General features: G+C 46.4%; 1 protein-coding gene across 1 annotated transcript in view; it reads left to right on the top strand.

Moving 5' to 3' along the window:
- Positions 1-13,918, top strand: part of MEGF8 (multiple EGF like domains 8) — a 101,895-nt gene extending 87,977 nt beyond the window's left edge. Inside the window, exons 42-43 of the mRNA XM_068241508.1 lie at positions 5,426-5,558; positions 9,093-13,918. Coding sequence (XP_068097609.1) covers positions 5,426-5,558; positions 9,093-10,328 — 1,369 coding nt within the window. The 3' untranslated portion in view covers positions 10,329-13,918. The remainder of the gene's footprint in view (positions 1-5,425; positions 5,559-9,092) is intronic.
- The last annotated feature ends 790 nt before the right edge of the window (positions 13,919-14,708 follow it).

Here is a 14,708-nt window from a genome sequence, read left to right on the forward strand (position 1 = left end):
TGTACCAGAGATGACATGTGACATTTGACATGTGCATATACAGCGGCAAGCATACAGACACTTATGCTGTGCTCCTTTTCTTTTTTCCCCTGCCTGAAAGAGTTTATAATTGGCTATGGAACTGACAGTTTTTCTCCAGTCAGGACTCAGTCGGCTCACTGATAACAAATTACAGCTATAAAACACTTTCCTAAGCAGATACCTGGGCTTTTTATTGTGAGAGGAAACGATACAAAGGTCAATAGTTCATGTATTTTCACTCTGGGACTCTTGAGACACTGCAGTTGAGCAGAGACTATGAAACATTACATCTGCTTTGTAAATGTTTATACATAAAACAAAACCTTGAAATATCTAAAAGAGTCATTTTTAGGAGTAGGAGGACAGACCCAATTGTTTATCTCATTAGTTTATTTTTATCGCTAGTTCACTTTAAGCCATGCCCCTGCCACACCCCTAATCACACCCCCGCCACACCCCTAGTCTAACATTACATAAGAAATATATAATTCGAACCACACTGGCCCTTCTATCATCACTAGTGTTCCTTCATATTAACATGTGGGTGCTATGATGATGTGTGTTGAGTCGCCTTCTGCTGTTCCATTTCCTGTTCCTCCATCCTAGCATCACATCCTCCATCGCCCATCACATGGCGTCATATGTATGTTGTTATTATGATTATTATTATTTTTATTATTATTATTAAACTTTATTTATAAAATGCCAACATATTATAAAACTGTGTTACACAGAGTCCCTACAGCATTAAACAATGATACACAAAATAGTGATGTAACAGTAAACAATAGTGTGCAGATTGCAAGTCAATGTGGTGGCAGAGAAGACCACGCAGAGAGGAAGGCCTGCCAAATAGGCTTGCAATCTATGAGATGGGGGGGCACTGGGTGGTGGGTTGTATGTTCACGGGAGGGAGTAGGAGCTATGAAGATGGCGGGTAAGCAATGGTGAATAGATGGGTCTTTCAGGCTTGCTTGAATGAGTTGAAGGTGACGGCGAGCCTGATTGGGGAAGGAGGTTCCATAGAGTAGGAGCTGCTCTGGAGAAGTCCTGGAGCCTCGATAGTAAGCGAATAAAGGGTGGCCATCAATAGAGTGTTGAATGAGAGAGTCAGTTGGGGAGTATCTCTGGACAAGATACAAGATGTATGGAGAGGAAGTATGGTGGATGGATTTGAATGACAGTTTAAATGTAATTCTGAGGGGGGCAGGGAGCCAGTGAAGAAACTTGTGAAAAGGGGCAGCTGATGGTGAGCGGTGGCAGGAGTGAGTGAGCCTGGAAGCTGCTTTTATAATGGATTGCAGAGGGTGGAGTCTGGTCTCTGGAAGTCCAAAGAAGAGGGCATTGCAGACCGGAGATGACCAGAGCATGGAGCAGGAGTTTGGTTGTGTCAGGAGTTAGGGAGTTATGTCATGTTAGGACTGGGCTTTAAGCACAGAAGATGCTGAGAACAGAGTGCACATTATAGAAGCTTTTAATTATGCATTAACTTACTGGTAATTATGCATTAACTTACTCAATAAGTGCTGCTCTTTAGAGGGGTGAAATCTGCTGGCATGACTCCAGAATGGATGCATAAAACACTTAGGGAAAGGCAGCAGGTGTCAGTACCGCTACTGTACTATGACCGCAGGCACCGCTACCATACACACAGGAGTGCAGCAAAGCCTTCCACCCTCCCCACACACTACCACTGTAAAGGAAAACGCACAATCCCCATCCCCTGCATACTGTGCGCAACATTATCTATACAAACTTGTGGATGTGGGTGACAGGATGATGTCAGTCATGAGGGTTCAACCTTCTGGAGGGACCGTGTGTAGTAAATCCTATGCCGCACTTGTGGCTGCATAACTCTTATGCGGTGTAGGATTTACGCCACCCGCCGTTTTTGCTCCCGTCGCGATTGTGCGCACCCGAGAGGGGAGATTAAACTGAGAGAGATATGGACATTTTCTTTTAAACAATACCAGTTGCCTGGCTTCCTGCTGATCTCTTTGGCTGCTGTAGTGGCTGAATCACACACCTGAAACAAACATGCAGCTAATCCAGTCTGACGTCAGTCAGAGCACCTGACCTGCATGCTTGTTCAGGGGCTGTGGCTAAAAGTATTAGAGACACAGGATCAGCAGGAGAGTCAGGCAACTGGTATTATTTTAAAAGGAAAAATCCATATCCCTCTCGGGTTCCCTTTAAGCTGTCATATGACAGCTGACATCTCCCCTCAGTGATCAGGAGCCATCGCGATTGGCTCCTAATCATGTGATCACTACAATCGCTGGCGGTTCGTAGTGATCACTATTGGCAGTGGAGGTCAGAGGGAAGGAAGAGGACGGGGACTCACCTTCCTAACGTTCCCCTGGCGATCGGCGCTTCCCTCCGCTCTGGCTGGCATCCCCGCTCACTCTGCCTTAAGTGTCAGGTCCCGGCTTCATGACGTCATCAAGCCGCGACCCAGGACTTAGCGGCGGTGCGAGCGGGGATGCCGGCCAGTGCGCAGGGGGCTAGAGCTGCTCATCGCCGGAGTCTGGGAGGTGAGTAATGGCTGCTGGCAATACGGGGGACACCTGGCTACACTGGGGATACCATGCACAGCTAGCTATACTGGGGATCCGGCTGCCTGACCCTCCTGAACGCCCCCACCTCCCCCACACCCTTTCCCCGCATGTAAAATGGCCTGGTCCTTAAGGGGGGTTAGGCAGCCGGTCCCCAGAAGGTTAAAGAGGAACTGTAGTGAAAATAACATAATGAATAAAATTGCTTATTGGTTACGATATTCATTTATAAAATCAATAAATCATGTAGTCAGTGGTTACCCATTGTAAAATCTTTCCGCTCCCTGATTTACATTCATCACTGTTGGAGACATCTTTAGTTCTCCAGTATAGATACAAGAATGTATGCATAAGCATATGGTGAATTATTGGTGTAGTGGCGCACCACTAAGGAAAAGTTTGTTGGTCTCTTAATACAAAATACAAAAAAAAAGGCACCTTTAGTTCTTCTAGGTGATCTATACGGAATGTTCGTTACTGAGAATTCTGTGCACAGAGGGTGATATTGCTTGCTTGGCAGTTGGAAAAAGCCAAGCCAGTATTTCCCACAATGCAATGAGGTTCACAAACAGCAAACTCGGGATCATGGTCATGACATCACAATGTGGGAGGGGTTTCACCACAATATCAGCCATATGGCACAGTGGCCATCGACTGGCCCAACGAAAGTGGGTTGCTACAGGGGACCGGAGGATTGGTTTGTCATGGCGCGGGCACAGGGCGGCTGCAAGGGGCCGGTAGAAGTTAGAAGCCCCAGGTAAGTTAAACTGGCATTTTCTTTCTTTATATTGAGCTTAGGTTCACTTTAACTTTAAGAAGAGCTAATACATGAGATAGATAAATAAAGAGAGATAACTGTAGCAAGAGATATGTTGTTGCTGCCGTAGTTTTCTTTTAAACAATACTGGTTGCCTGGCTGTCCTGCTCATCTATCTGGCTGCAGTAGTGCCTGAATCACGCACCTGAAACAAGCATGCGGCTAATCTTGTCAGATCTGACAATAATGTCAGAAACTCCTGATCTGCTGCATGCTTGTTCTGGGTCTATGGCTAAAAGCATTAGAGGCAGAGGGTCAGCAGGGCTGCCAGGCAACTAGTATTGCTTAAAAGGAAAGAAATATAGCAGCCTCCACATATATTTCCGCTTCCTTTAAGTCAACTAAGAAGAAATAAACCATGAGTTAAGTCAGTTAAGGTGAGATAAATCATGAGTTAAGCCATTTAAAGTGGACCTGGACTCTTGCACAGGACAGGAGGAAAACAGAGAGAAATGCACCCTGTATGTATTTAGCCTGTCTAATTCCCCCTCCTCTGTGACTAAGCACCAGTTGTAATTTGATCTCTCCCCTGTGTCACCTGACTGCTACAGCAAATAAGGCAGATAAGCTCATTTGAATGCACAGGATAGTAACAATATCTCTGCTTCCATGAAACCAGGAAGTAGACACACTGCAGATTTATTTCAGGATTTGTGTCAGTTGTAACAAAGAAATGTTTTTCTTTAAAGGTTATTATGTGTATCTTTTAGAGCAGAGAGGAAGATCTGAGTTCAGATCAGCTTTAAAGAGAGCCCGAGGTGGGCTCAAAAAATGAAAAAAAAAAAGTAGGCTACCTGATCCGCTGGGCTGAGCAGATCAGGTAGCTGCTAAAACCGCCGCTCCTGTGGGCCGCAATAGCCCACTTTCACTTGTGTGTACCTAGGGTCACGATGCTGCACTGAGAGACTGTGTTGTAACTCATAGTGTGCAGGGAGGTGGGTGTGCAGCAGGAGGTGTGGTCAGGGAGAGAGAGCTGCCCAATGGCAGCTCAGGAAACCCTGCAGGAACACCCCTGGTGGGCGTTCTGAACAGGGAATTCCTCTCCCCTCTGTTTACCTCCGAGTTAGAGATCTTGTGGCTAAACTCGGGGGGCTATAGCGCGGCAGTGGGGGGACACAGAGCCATGTCATTAGGCTGTCTGTGTCCCATCTGCCCCCAAAGATCCACCTCAGGTTCTCTTTAAAGAGGAACTGCAGCCTAAACAAACATACTGTCATTAAGTTACATTAGTTATGTTAATTTAAAATAGATAGGTAATATAATCTCTTACCCACCCTGTTTTAAAATAACAGGCAAATGTTTGATTTCATGATGGCAGCCATCTTTTTGGTTGAAAGGAGGTGACAGGGAGCATGAGACACAGTTCCAACTGTCTTGTGTCCTGAGCACCTCTCCCTGTTGCTAGGCAATGTGAATAACAACATAGGAAATCCCATCATGCTCTGCACTGCATCATGGAAAAATAGCCCGGGCTTTTTTTCTTTGATGGGTGGAGCTTAGATAAAAATGCAGCTAAAAATGATGCTTTGATAAGAAAAACAAAGTTCTGATGCTGTGAAACTGTTAAAGAAACACCAAGCCTTTTCAGTTCTGCTGAGTAGATTTTTAGTCCGGAGGTTCACTTTAAGGAGAGGTGAATTGCGAGTTAATATGTAAAATGAGACAACTCATCAGAAAAGCTTTGTGAATCGGCCCCTATGAGAGAAAATGCAGGTTGACCTTGTTTTGAAAACGCTAAATGCTTTCCTGCCATGCTGATCAGCAGGCCTGGACTTCTGAGCACGAAAGGATGGTGCACAACCACCACCAATAAACCAGCAATGAAGTGCCGCCTCCAAACACCAACAGGCATTACGTGATTGTAAATATAGCAATGAAATCCCTCTGTACCCTCCTCTGTTCTGTCTCATCGGGCCCTGATCCATTCGTTTTACTTTACCGCTAAGATCTTTTGCATAACTAGAATTCTGTTTTTATTGTTTGTTTATATATCCTTTGTGCGGACATAGTAACTGTCTTGTGTCTCCCATAGGTGTCAGTGTAACGGACATGCAGATACATGCAATGAGCTGGACGGCACAAATTGTCCTTGCAGTAACAATACAGAAACTCAGACGTGTCCGAGCAGCCCCCAAAGTGACAAGAAGGACTGCTACAGATACCAGGTACTGCCTACAGAGGCCCTGACTGGCCAAGGTGGGGATTGGGGAAGGGTGGTGATCTGTAGCATCAATTGGTTATTAATTATACCAATGGAATTGAATGGAGCAAGTCAGAAAAACACAACCAGGAGATCAAAGTGGCAAAAAAAGAGAGAAAATTAGTAGAGAGAAGGCGAGAGACGGTAAAGTTGAGGAAGAGGAGTGCAAGGTGGTGGAGAGAGTACAAAGTGGGGCAGAGAAAGGGTAGTAGAGTGACAGAGAGTGAAAGGTGGCAAAGAGAACAAGAGTCACATTGCAAGGCGACAGAGAGAATGAACTAAAACCACTTGACGACCGCAGTGTTAACCCCCCCTAACCACCAGACAGTCTTTTGCTGTACCGGGCTGTGCAGGCTTTTCAGCCTCCTGCACAGCAGCCCAGCTATGGAGCTCAGCGATCGGACTCACCTCCTTTTTTTTTTTTTGTCCCTAAGGGGACATGCCGCCTGTCCAATCGCTGTGGCCTTTTTTTTTTTTTCTAAGCCTCTATGAGGCTGTTTCTCCCTCCTTCCTCCCCCCCCCATCACCTTCCTTCCTCCCCCCCTTCCTTCCTCCCCTCCATGATCTTTATGGAACAGGACGGCGATCCATCCTGTTCTCCGCCTCTCATAGGCATCAGCCTATGCGATCCATGGCCAATCGGAGGCCGGGTATCGTCGATCTCGTACATCGCTGCTGGGGACCGCAGCGCTGTACGGATGTAAACACGGGATTTCTTTCCCCTTTAATTTACAAACAGTCTGCTAGCCGCGATCGGCAGCTAGCAGGCTAATCACGGAACTCCGTTCCGTGAAGTGGCAGGGAACGTTTGCGCATGCGTGCGGCTGTTCCCTGGGAAACTGCAGCCCCAGGACTTGACGCCAATTGGTGTTAGGCGGGGCGGCCGCTGCGGCCACGCCCATCGAACGTTAGGCAGTTCCCAGGTAGTTGGAGAGTGCAAAGTGTTGCAGTGACTTAAAGAGAATCTGTACTCTAATATTCTTACAATAAAAAGCATACCATTCTATTCATTATTTTCTCCTGGGCCCCTCTGTGCTGTTTCTGCCACTCTCTGCTGCAATCCTGGCTTGTAATTAACAGTTTTAGGCAGTGTTTACAAACAAACTAACCAGCTTCTAATAGGCTCAGCTAAGCATAGAGTGTGAGTCATTCAGAGTATGCAGGGGGCCTGCAGAGGGTGTGTATCGCTTCTACCAATCACAAGCAGCCCTGCACATTCCACACAATCAATCCTTAGCCCGACAAACAGAACAGAGGAAAGATACATTGATTTATTACAGAGACAGTGCAGTTATGAAAGACTGCAGTAAGCCAGAGCAGATTAGAACAGGCATAGGAACTTATAGGATAGAAGAACTAAGGCTGAAAAATTTGTTACAGAGTCTCTTTAATGCATTGTGCTACAGGGAAAGAGTTCTCAAAGCTTTTCATTGTGAGAGATAACCTGAAAGTTATAGAGAGAGAGTCAGAGTGCTGTGCATAGAGTGTGCAGAGCACTGTATGGAAACAGAGAACAAAGTGCTGCAGACAGTCAGTGCTGTGCATAGAGTGTGCAGAGCACTGTATGGAAGCGGAGAGAACAAAGTGCTGCAGAGAGAGAGAGAGCAAATGTGCAAAGTACTACACTACAGAATGAGAGACACTGCAATAGTGATAAGTGTAACATAGAGGGAGAGTGCAAGTGCCGCAAAAAGAGTGCAAAGTATCTCAGAGAGGGTGAGATTGCAAAGTGTCAGAGAGAGAGAGACAGGCAGACAGAGCATTTATATTGCACTTTCCTTTTGGCAGACACAAAGTGCTTAGGACGCGATCCACAGGCAACCAAGATCATTGGGGAGCCTTGCCCAAAGACCCCTTATTGTTTTATGTACTGGCTTGAGCCGGTGATTAGAACCATGGTCAAAGGCTCAAATCTCACCACAGAGGCAACAGCCTTACTAGTGTGCTATCCGACTAGTTTTGCAATGAGCTTAGGCTAACAAAGTTAGAGAGTTTAACTTAAAACTAGTTACTCTCCCAAAGTCTCAATACAGGTGGTGGAGCTCGTGGCATCACAGATGTTGGCTGTCATAATGGCGCCAGAATCCCAACCTCCAGTCCATCTCCTTGTCATTTTTTTTCTGGCTTTTGCCAGTGTGGGGCAGAATCAGAACACTAGGCCTCTGTAGCCAGAAGTATCGTATATACTTGAGTATAAGCCGACCCCTCAACTTTTACCCAAAAAACAGGGAAAAAATTATTGACCTGGGTATAAGCCGGGGGTAGAAATTACAATTACAGAAGCTATGCTCTCCACTATACTCCCTGAAGGCCTTATATGGTTAAACAAAACTGTAATATGATTAAAAATACTGATAGAAATGCACCCTGTATGTATTTAGAGACTTTAGCCTGTGTAATTCCCCCTCATTTGAGTCTAATCACAAGTTATAATTTGATCTCTTCCCCTGTGTCACCTGACTACTAGTGCAGATAAGCTCATTTGAAAGCACAGGATGTTAATAGGTCTACTGACAAGAAAGCAGGAAGTAGACACACTGCAGATTTATTGCAGGATTTGTATCAGCTGTAACAAAGAAATGTTTCTTCTTTAAAAGTTATTATGCTGCTGTGTATCTTTTAGAGCAGAGAGGAAGCTCTGAGTTCAGGTCCGCTTTAACATAACCCCCCCCCCATCCCAGAGTGCCCCCGCCGCCATATGCTTAGTGCAGCAGTGACCCCCGCCCCCCTCACCCCCCAAGTGCCCCCGCCGCCATATACTTAGTGCAGTATTGACACCCACCCCCCGGGCACATGTCATACATCAGGCAGGAACATGCTACACATTGCCTCACTACTCACGAAGATTCCAACAGCAGAATTCTGCCGGAATGTTTGCGGAGAGGCACTTGGGGGGGTCACTACTGCACTGGGCAAATGGCGGGGCCACCTGGGGCCTGTTAGGACTCGAGTATAAGCCGAGACACCCACTTTTGGGCCAATTTTTTTTTGTCCCAAAAACTCAACTTATATTCGAGTACATACAGTATGTATCCACAGGTCTGGTGTAGATTTTTTGACATGTTTTGGGTAAAAAAAGATAATTGTATTAATGCATGCAGTAATTATACGTTACGAAAGTGCTAATGGAGGATTGTGTTACAGGATCAGGTCCCTTGATGTGGTTCTGATACGCTCCAGTGTGCCGCTGCCCCCTCCTAAAGACCTGCATGTTGCGCTAAGTCACACAGATTGTAGTCTTAAGCTGTGCATGTGCAGAATGTTTCCAGCTATGGGAACGTGATCGAGGAGGCGTGCGGCCGGGCTACGCATGTACAAGCTAGTCCAACCTGCAGATCTTATGGAGTGGCAGCGCATACAGGAGCGGATCGGAAACACAGCAAGGGGCCTGATAGACTGCAGGAGGGGTGGAAGAAGCCCCAGTAAATAAAACGGAGCTCCTCTCCCTGGCCTTCTGTATCCTTACACTGAGACATTTCCTTTCTTTTCTTTTTTACAGTGTGCAAAATGCAAAGACTCCTTCCATGGTAACCCTGTGAATGGCCGTCAGTGTTATCGACTCATGACCGTAGAACAAGAATACTGCTTTGACCCAACATCGCAAAATAACTGTTTTCATGAGCCCAACATCCAGAACTTGCCCCGTGGACGTAGTGTCTTCTTTGGAGTCCAGCCCAAGTTCACCAATGTGGACATCCGAGTCACAGTAGATGTGACCTTCGGTTGTGTGGATGTTTTTGTGTCCACCTCCCCGGAAAGTTTCGCTGTTGATGTTGACCCATCGTCAGGCGTCCATTCTGTCAGAGTGTACAGATTAGCAGATAACGATGTACCGGTGGGTCCAGAACCACTTACCGTCGCTTCGGTTAACAATAGTTTTTGGCATGCAGTGAGCAGATCAACTTGGCTTCGTGAGGAACGCCCAAAAGGGCTGATAACCTACATTACAGTTCGTAATCAACAAACAGTGTTAATTGTTCGAGGAGTCAAAGACCGAGTGGTTATCACGTACCCTCATGAGCTTCATACGTTGAAAAACAGTCGCTTTTACCTACTGCTTTTGGGTAACTCAACTTCAGGCTCTGGAGAATCTCAAGGCCTGCTCTTCTTCCGCCAAGACCAAGCGCACATAGACCTGTTTGTGTTCTTTTCAGTGTTCTTCAGCTGCTTTTTCCTTTTCCTGTCTGCATGTGTCCTGCTTTGGAAAGTTAAGCAGTGGCTTGATGTACGGAGAGAGCAAAGGCGCCACCTGCAGGAGATGAGTAAAATGGCTAGTAGACCATTTGCTAAACTGACAGTCTACTTCCATCCAGATGTGGAGATGGTCGGATGTCACCCTGGAGCACCGGTTTTGCCATCACTACAGCATCATCATCACCATCATCACCACCACCATCGATCCAAACCCAGAGTGAAGTCCTACGACCCTTCAACGCCGCAGCCTCCCTCGCTACGCCACTCTGACCCATTCTTGTCTCAGCTTTTGGGGTACACCTACTGCAACTTCAGAGTCGGGCCCATCACATTAGAACCCACGGACGATGGCATGGCCGGCGTTGTCACTTTGTTGCTACAGCTGCCTGGAGGAGCCCAGGCCCCTAACCGGGCGTGCTTGGGTTCTGCACTAGTAACACTGCGCCACAACCTTCAGGAATACTGCGGCCCCAGCCATGTGGTCAGCAGTTCCCGGAAGGGACTTCTCAGCCACGAAAACCTTACTAGCATGTCCCTTTAAGGGTGATTTCAGCAGAGAGAGAGACTCCAACCACAAATGGTAAAACAAGTGTCACAAGACATTTCCAAAAGCTGGTATCAGCCATTGTGTTTCACCATCGTACCGGACAATAAGGACTAGAGAACACTACGGCGAGTACGGTACCGCAAGCGGTATGAAAGGATGAACAAACTAACTTATGTTTTTTTTATGTCAGGGGGGGTTATTTATGATGGTTTAGTGCAATCAGATTTTTTTTCCCTTTATGGGGCTTGGACCTAACCAAACATAGCCTCATAGGTCACCATTTCACACACACTAGCTGCTGTTTATCTTCGAGTGCCAGTGTTCCTTTTGGAGGCCGTGTGCAGAGAGGCCACCAGGGGGACACACTCTAGATTTAACCTGCCGAGAATCTAGTGTGTGTACGGCGCCCCCCGACTTCCCTTGGTGAATCTGCAAACAATGAGCCTGGTGGATTGATTTAAGTCGAGAGCGCTGTTCTGACCACTTCCCCCCCCCCCGTCCACCACGTTACACTCATTTACTCCACGTTGCATTCTTTCACCCTCCCCCCGTATAGCAACAGAATGTGGCGCTAGCCTTAAAGTGTACTCGAGAGGATATGCAACATGATGAGATATACGTGTGTATGTACAGTGCAAAACATAGTAATAACTAGGCTGTTTCACTTGCTTTATTTTGCTGCCTGAAAGAGTTAATTTTTAGGCATGGAAGTGACCTATAATATAAAAGAAAACCCTGGGATACTTAAAGTAATATTTAGGAGTAGGAGGATAAATATAATTGTTTAGCTCATCGGTTTATGTTCACCTCGGGTTCACTTTAAGGCTAGCGACTGTAAAGCCTTTGCCCTGCATTGTCACCTGAGATATTGAGTCCCTGCCACTGCCTGATGACATGCCTAATAGGTGTGTACAAAAGCTTAACTGTTACTTCTCTAGAATGTGTGGCTGCACTGGGGAGGCTAATTGAACCCTTCCCCAAGCCATGTATACCTCCTCACTGCACTCCCCATGTGACTTATATATGTCTGCAGGAGGGGAGGAGGAAGTTCTAAGGAACATCTGTGTTGACAGAAAGGACTTCTTAAAGGACATCCGAGGTGAAAATAAACTGATGAGAAAAACAATTGTATCTATCCTCAGTCTCCTAAAAATTACTTTTTTTTTAGATATCCCATGGTTTTATTTTATATTTAAATCTAGTTTTTAAGTTTTTACTGTTTCATTGTCTCTGCTCAATGACATTTTCATTGAAGTATGCCAGAGCTCAATCTCTTTCCTGCTCTAAGAAGCCATTTACTGGCAGGTAAGTGTGTTATGGCTGTATTTACTTATCAGTGAGGGATATGCTATAGTCTGACCTAGTCCGACCCGGGCAGAAACTGTCACTTTCATACCTGATGTTTAAAAAAAAGGAACACAGCATAGTTATTTGTGTGCTTGGCACTGTACATACACACGTCTATCTCATCATGTCACATGTCACCTCGATTGTCCTTTAATAAGAAGGATTTCATGCATTAACTATTAAAATGAGAAATCAAGTACATGAGCTTCACTTACAAATTTGATAGGAAAAAAAAAGAAAACTGTACTTTACACTCCACTCAGAGATAGTGTTGTGGCCAGACTGTACTCCAATATCCTATTATTATTGTTATCAATTGTTTTTATACTATCCTGAAATGTTGGTCTTTTCTGTTCTATATGAATGTCCTCTTTCCGCAAAGTCTGGCATCAATTTCTGCCATTGCTCCTTTCAAACATATCATGTCAGAGGTATGCACTGCTAGTTTCACCTCTGAGCAATTAGGCCTTCTGAAAAACTTTTTACGGCCTCATATTTGTTGTTCCTGTGATAAATATTTTTGAGCACAAAAAACACACACACACAAAAAAAAGCATGGAGTTGGAAGAGAAGGAAGAGGACACTCCCACACAGATGTTTTCTGAACTCTGAACAATCATGCAGTTATGATTTTGGGACAGTAAAATAGAATAAACACAAATTTGCCTTTTGCAGAATGGAAAGAAAGGGGGGTTGCAGGGAACAAACAGTAGAAAAATCTTGGAAATTGATAATCCAATGTGAAGTCCTTATCCAGGCACAAATACACGATGTAACAGCTTAGTAACCAGTGTTTGTAAAAAATGAGGCTTTTGCAGCTAAAAACCTTGTCTTAAGAATAAGGTCACATGATCAGAAGCAGTAGTTAAGGCAGTCAGTAGCAGAATTTGTGGCTGGGACCACTGCTTGGATTCCATCAGAGAACAAGGGGGCGGGCACAGACTAAACTGTCTGGGAAGATTGTGACTTGTACTAGTGAAAGTCTGTGATCCAGGAAGTAAACAGTGCCTGGTCTCCTAAGACTTGGTCCACACTGGGACGGATGCACAATGGTGTATCTCCAGTGTATCTTGGATAGATACAGCATCTTCGCCTACTTTTCCTGCCACTGGGGGCCAGTGCCGAAATACTCATGGGAGCCCTGGCAGAAGCATATTGCTGGGGCTCCCAATTGGACTTAAACAAGCCAACAGGAATCTTCCCTCCTCCTATTGGCTTGTTTAAGACCAATGTGGAGCCCCGCCCCCATCTGCCAGGGTTCTCATCAGTATTGCGGTGCTGGTCCCTGGTGGCAGTAGAAGCTGTGGTGACCTGGTAACAGTATGGTAAGCAGAACGAGCACAGTTCCTTGTCATAAGCTTTCACTACTCTAGTGTGTCTCTGCTTCCTGATCTGTGTCTGGAAAAGTGGTGCTAGTCAAGACTTCTGCTTCTCTTCCGAACCACCTTAAGTGCCAAGTGTAAATGGATCCTATGCTATCCGAGGATATCCGAGACGAGTAAGAATGGGGGGGAAACAGGCATGTACAGGTAGCAGTCCTCATGCCCACTGCTCCCCCATTCACCTCTGTTCTCTCCTAAAAACCAGCAGAAGCTACTTCCTGGTTGGCAGCAGTGCGCAAGCTCTAGGCTGGGCGGCACATGTCATTGTAGTAGTGCGCACTCGCCAGGAATGCGTTCAATGACGTGCGCTGCTGGGCCTAGCGCTTGCACGCTGCTGCTGCTAACCCGAATTGCTATAGCTGATACAAATACTGCTATAAATCTGCAGTGTGTCTACTTCCTGCTTTCATGGAAAGAGACATCCGGAGTGTACAAATTAGCTGCTCTGCCATGGCAGAGGAGATTCCTGAGCTGACACCGCCGAGACATAAAAATTACAGTGGTGATTAGTCACAGATGAGGGGGAATTAGATAGGCTAAACCAGTGGTTCCCTACCTTTTTATGAGGTATCGCCCCTTAGGGGAAGACGACTCACCCCTGTCGCCCCCCCTTCTCTTAGTACGGTATACCCTTACGCCAGGTGGTGGTGCCAGTGGAGGGGGTAGCGCTGTGACCTTCCCAGCTAAAAATAGCCGGTGACTCCACTACTTTGCGCCAATTCCCTTACCGGTGTAATGTCAGCTATTGCAGCCCCGCACGTTGTGCAGCCCCGTATGCGCAGTAGGAGTCTGCGTCCCATTAAATTGTGCAGCCACGTAAAACGTCCTAAATATCTCCGCTTCCGCACCACGTACACTCCCGAAATTTTCAGGGGAGGGAGGGGACCCCCAGATCTAGCTCTGTGCCGAATTGCAGCCCCCGAGCCCCGCTGGTTCCCGAGACTGATTGCAGCAAACCTATCTCGGGAACTAGCGGGGCTCGGGGGCTGCAATTCAACACAGAGCTAGATCTGGGGGTCCCCTCCCACCCCTGAAAATTTCGGGAGTGTACGTGGTGCGGAAGCAGAGATATTTCAGGTAAATAATATCTAACTTCCCACTGAGCATGCGCGATACTCAGTGAGGAAGGCTGCTTCCGGGCTGCAATATCTGACATTACACCGGCGCGTGACCAACGAGCCCTGAGGAATTACGCAGCTCTATCATGCACACTTGCATATTTTATACAGATCATATTTTTTGCCCATAATTTTCTTAAAAACGAGTGACACTGCGATTCTTTATTTTTTCTGCCTTTTCATACTGATCGCCCCCCACAAATTTACCGCCTCCCTTAGAACACAAATCGGCCACCTGGGGGCGATCGCCCCTAGGTTGGGAACCACTGGGCTAAACTCTCTAAATACATACAAGGTGGATTTCCTATGTTTTCCTTCTGTGAAAGAGTTCAAGTCCACTTTAAATGGACAAAAATAAGTGCACTCTGGGGGATACTTACCTCGGGAGGGGAAAGCCTCCTCTCTGGATCCTATTGAGGCCTCCCGTCCTCCTCCATCCCACGGTGGTCTCGATAGGACCCTCCAAAACAACAGCCGGCAATATGTCGGCAATGAAGCCTTTCTCGGCTCCAGCGCAGGTGCAATAG

This window comes from Hyperolius riggenbachi, chromosome 6, assembly GCF_040937935.1.
Source record: "Hyperolius riggenbachi isolate aHypRig1 chromosome 6, aHypRig1.pri, whole genome shotgun sequence".
Lineage (NCBI taxonomy): Eukaryota > Metazoa > Chordata > Amphibia > Anura > Hyperoliidae > Hyperolius > Hyperolius riggenbachi.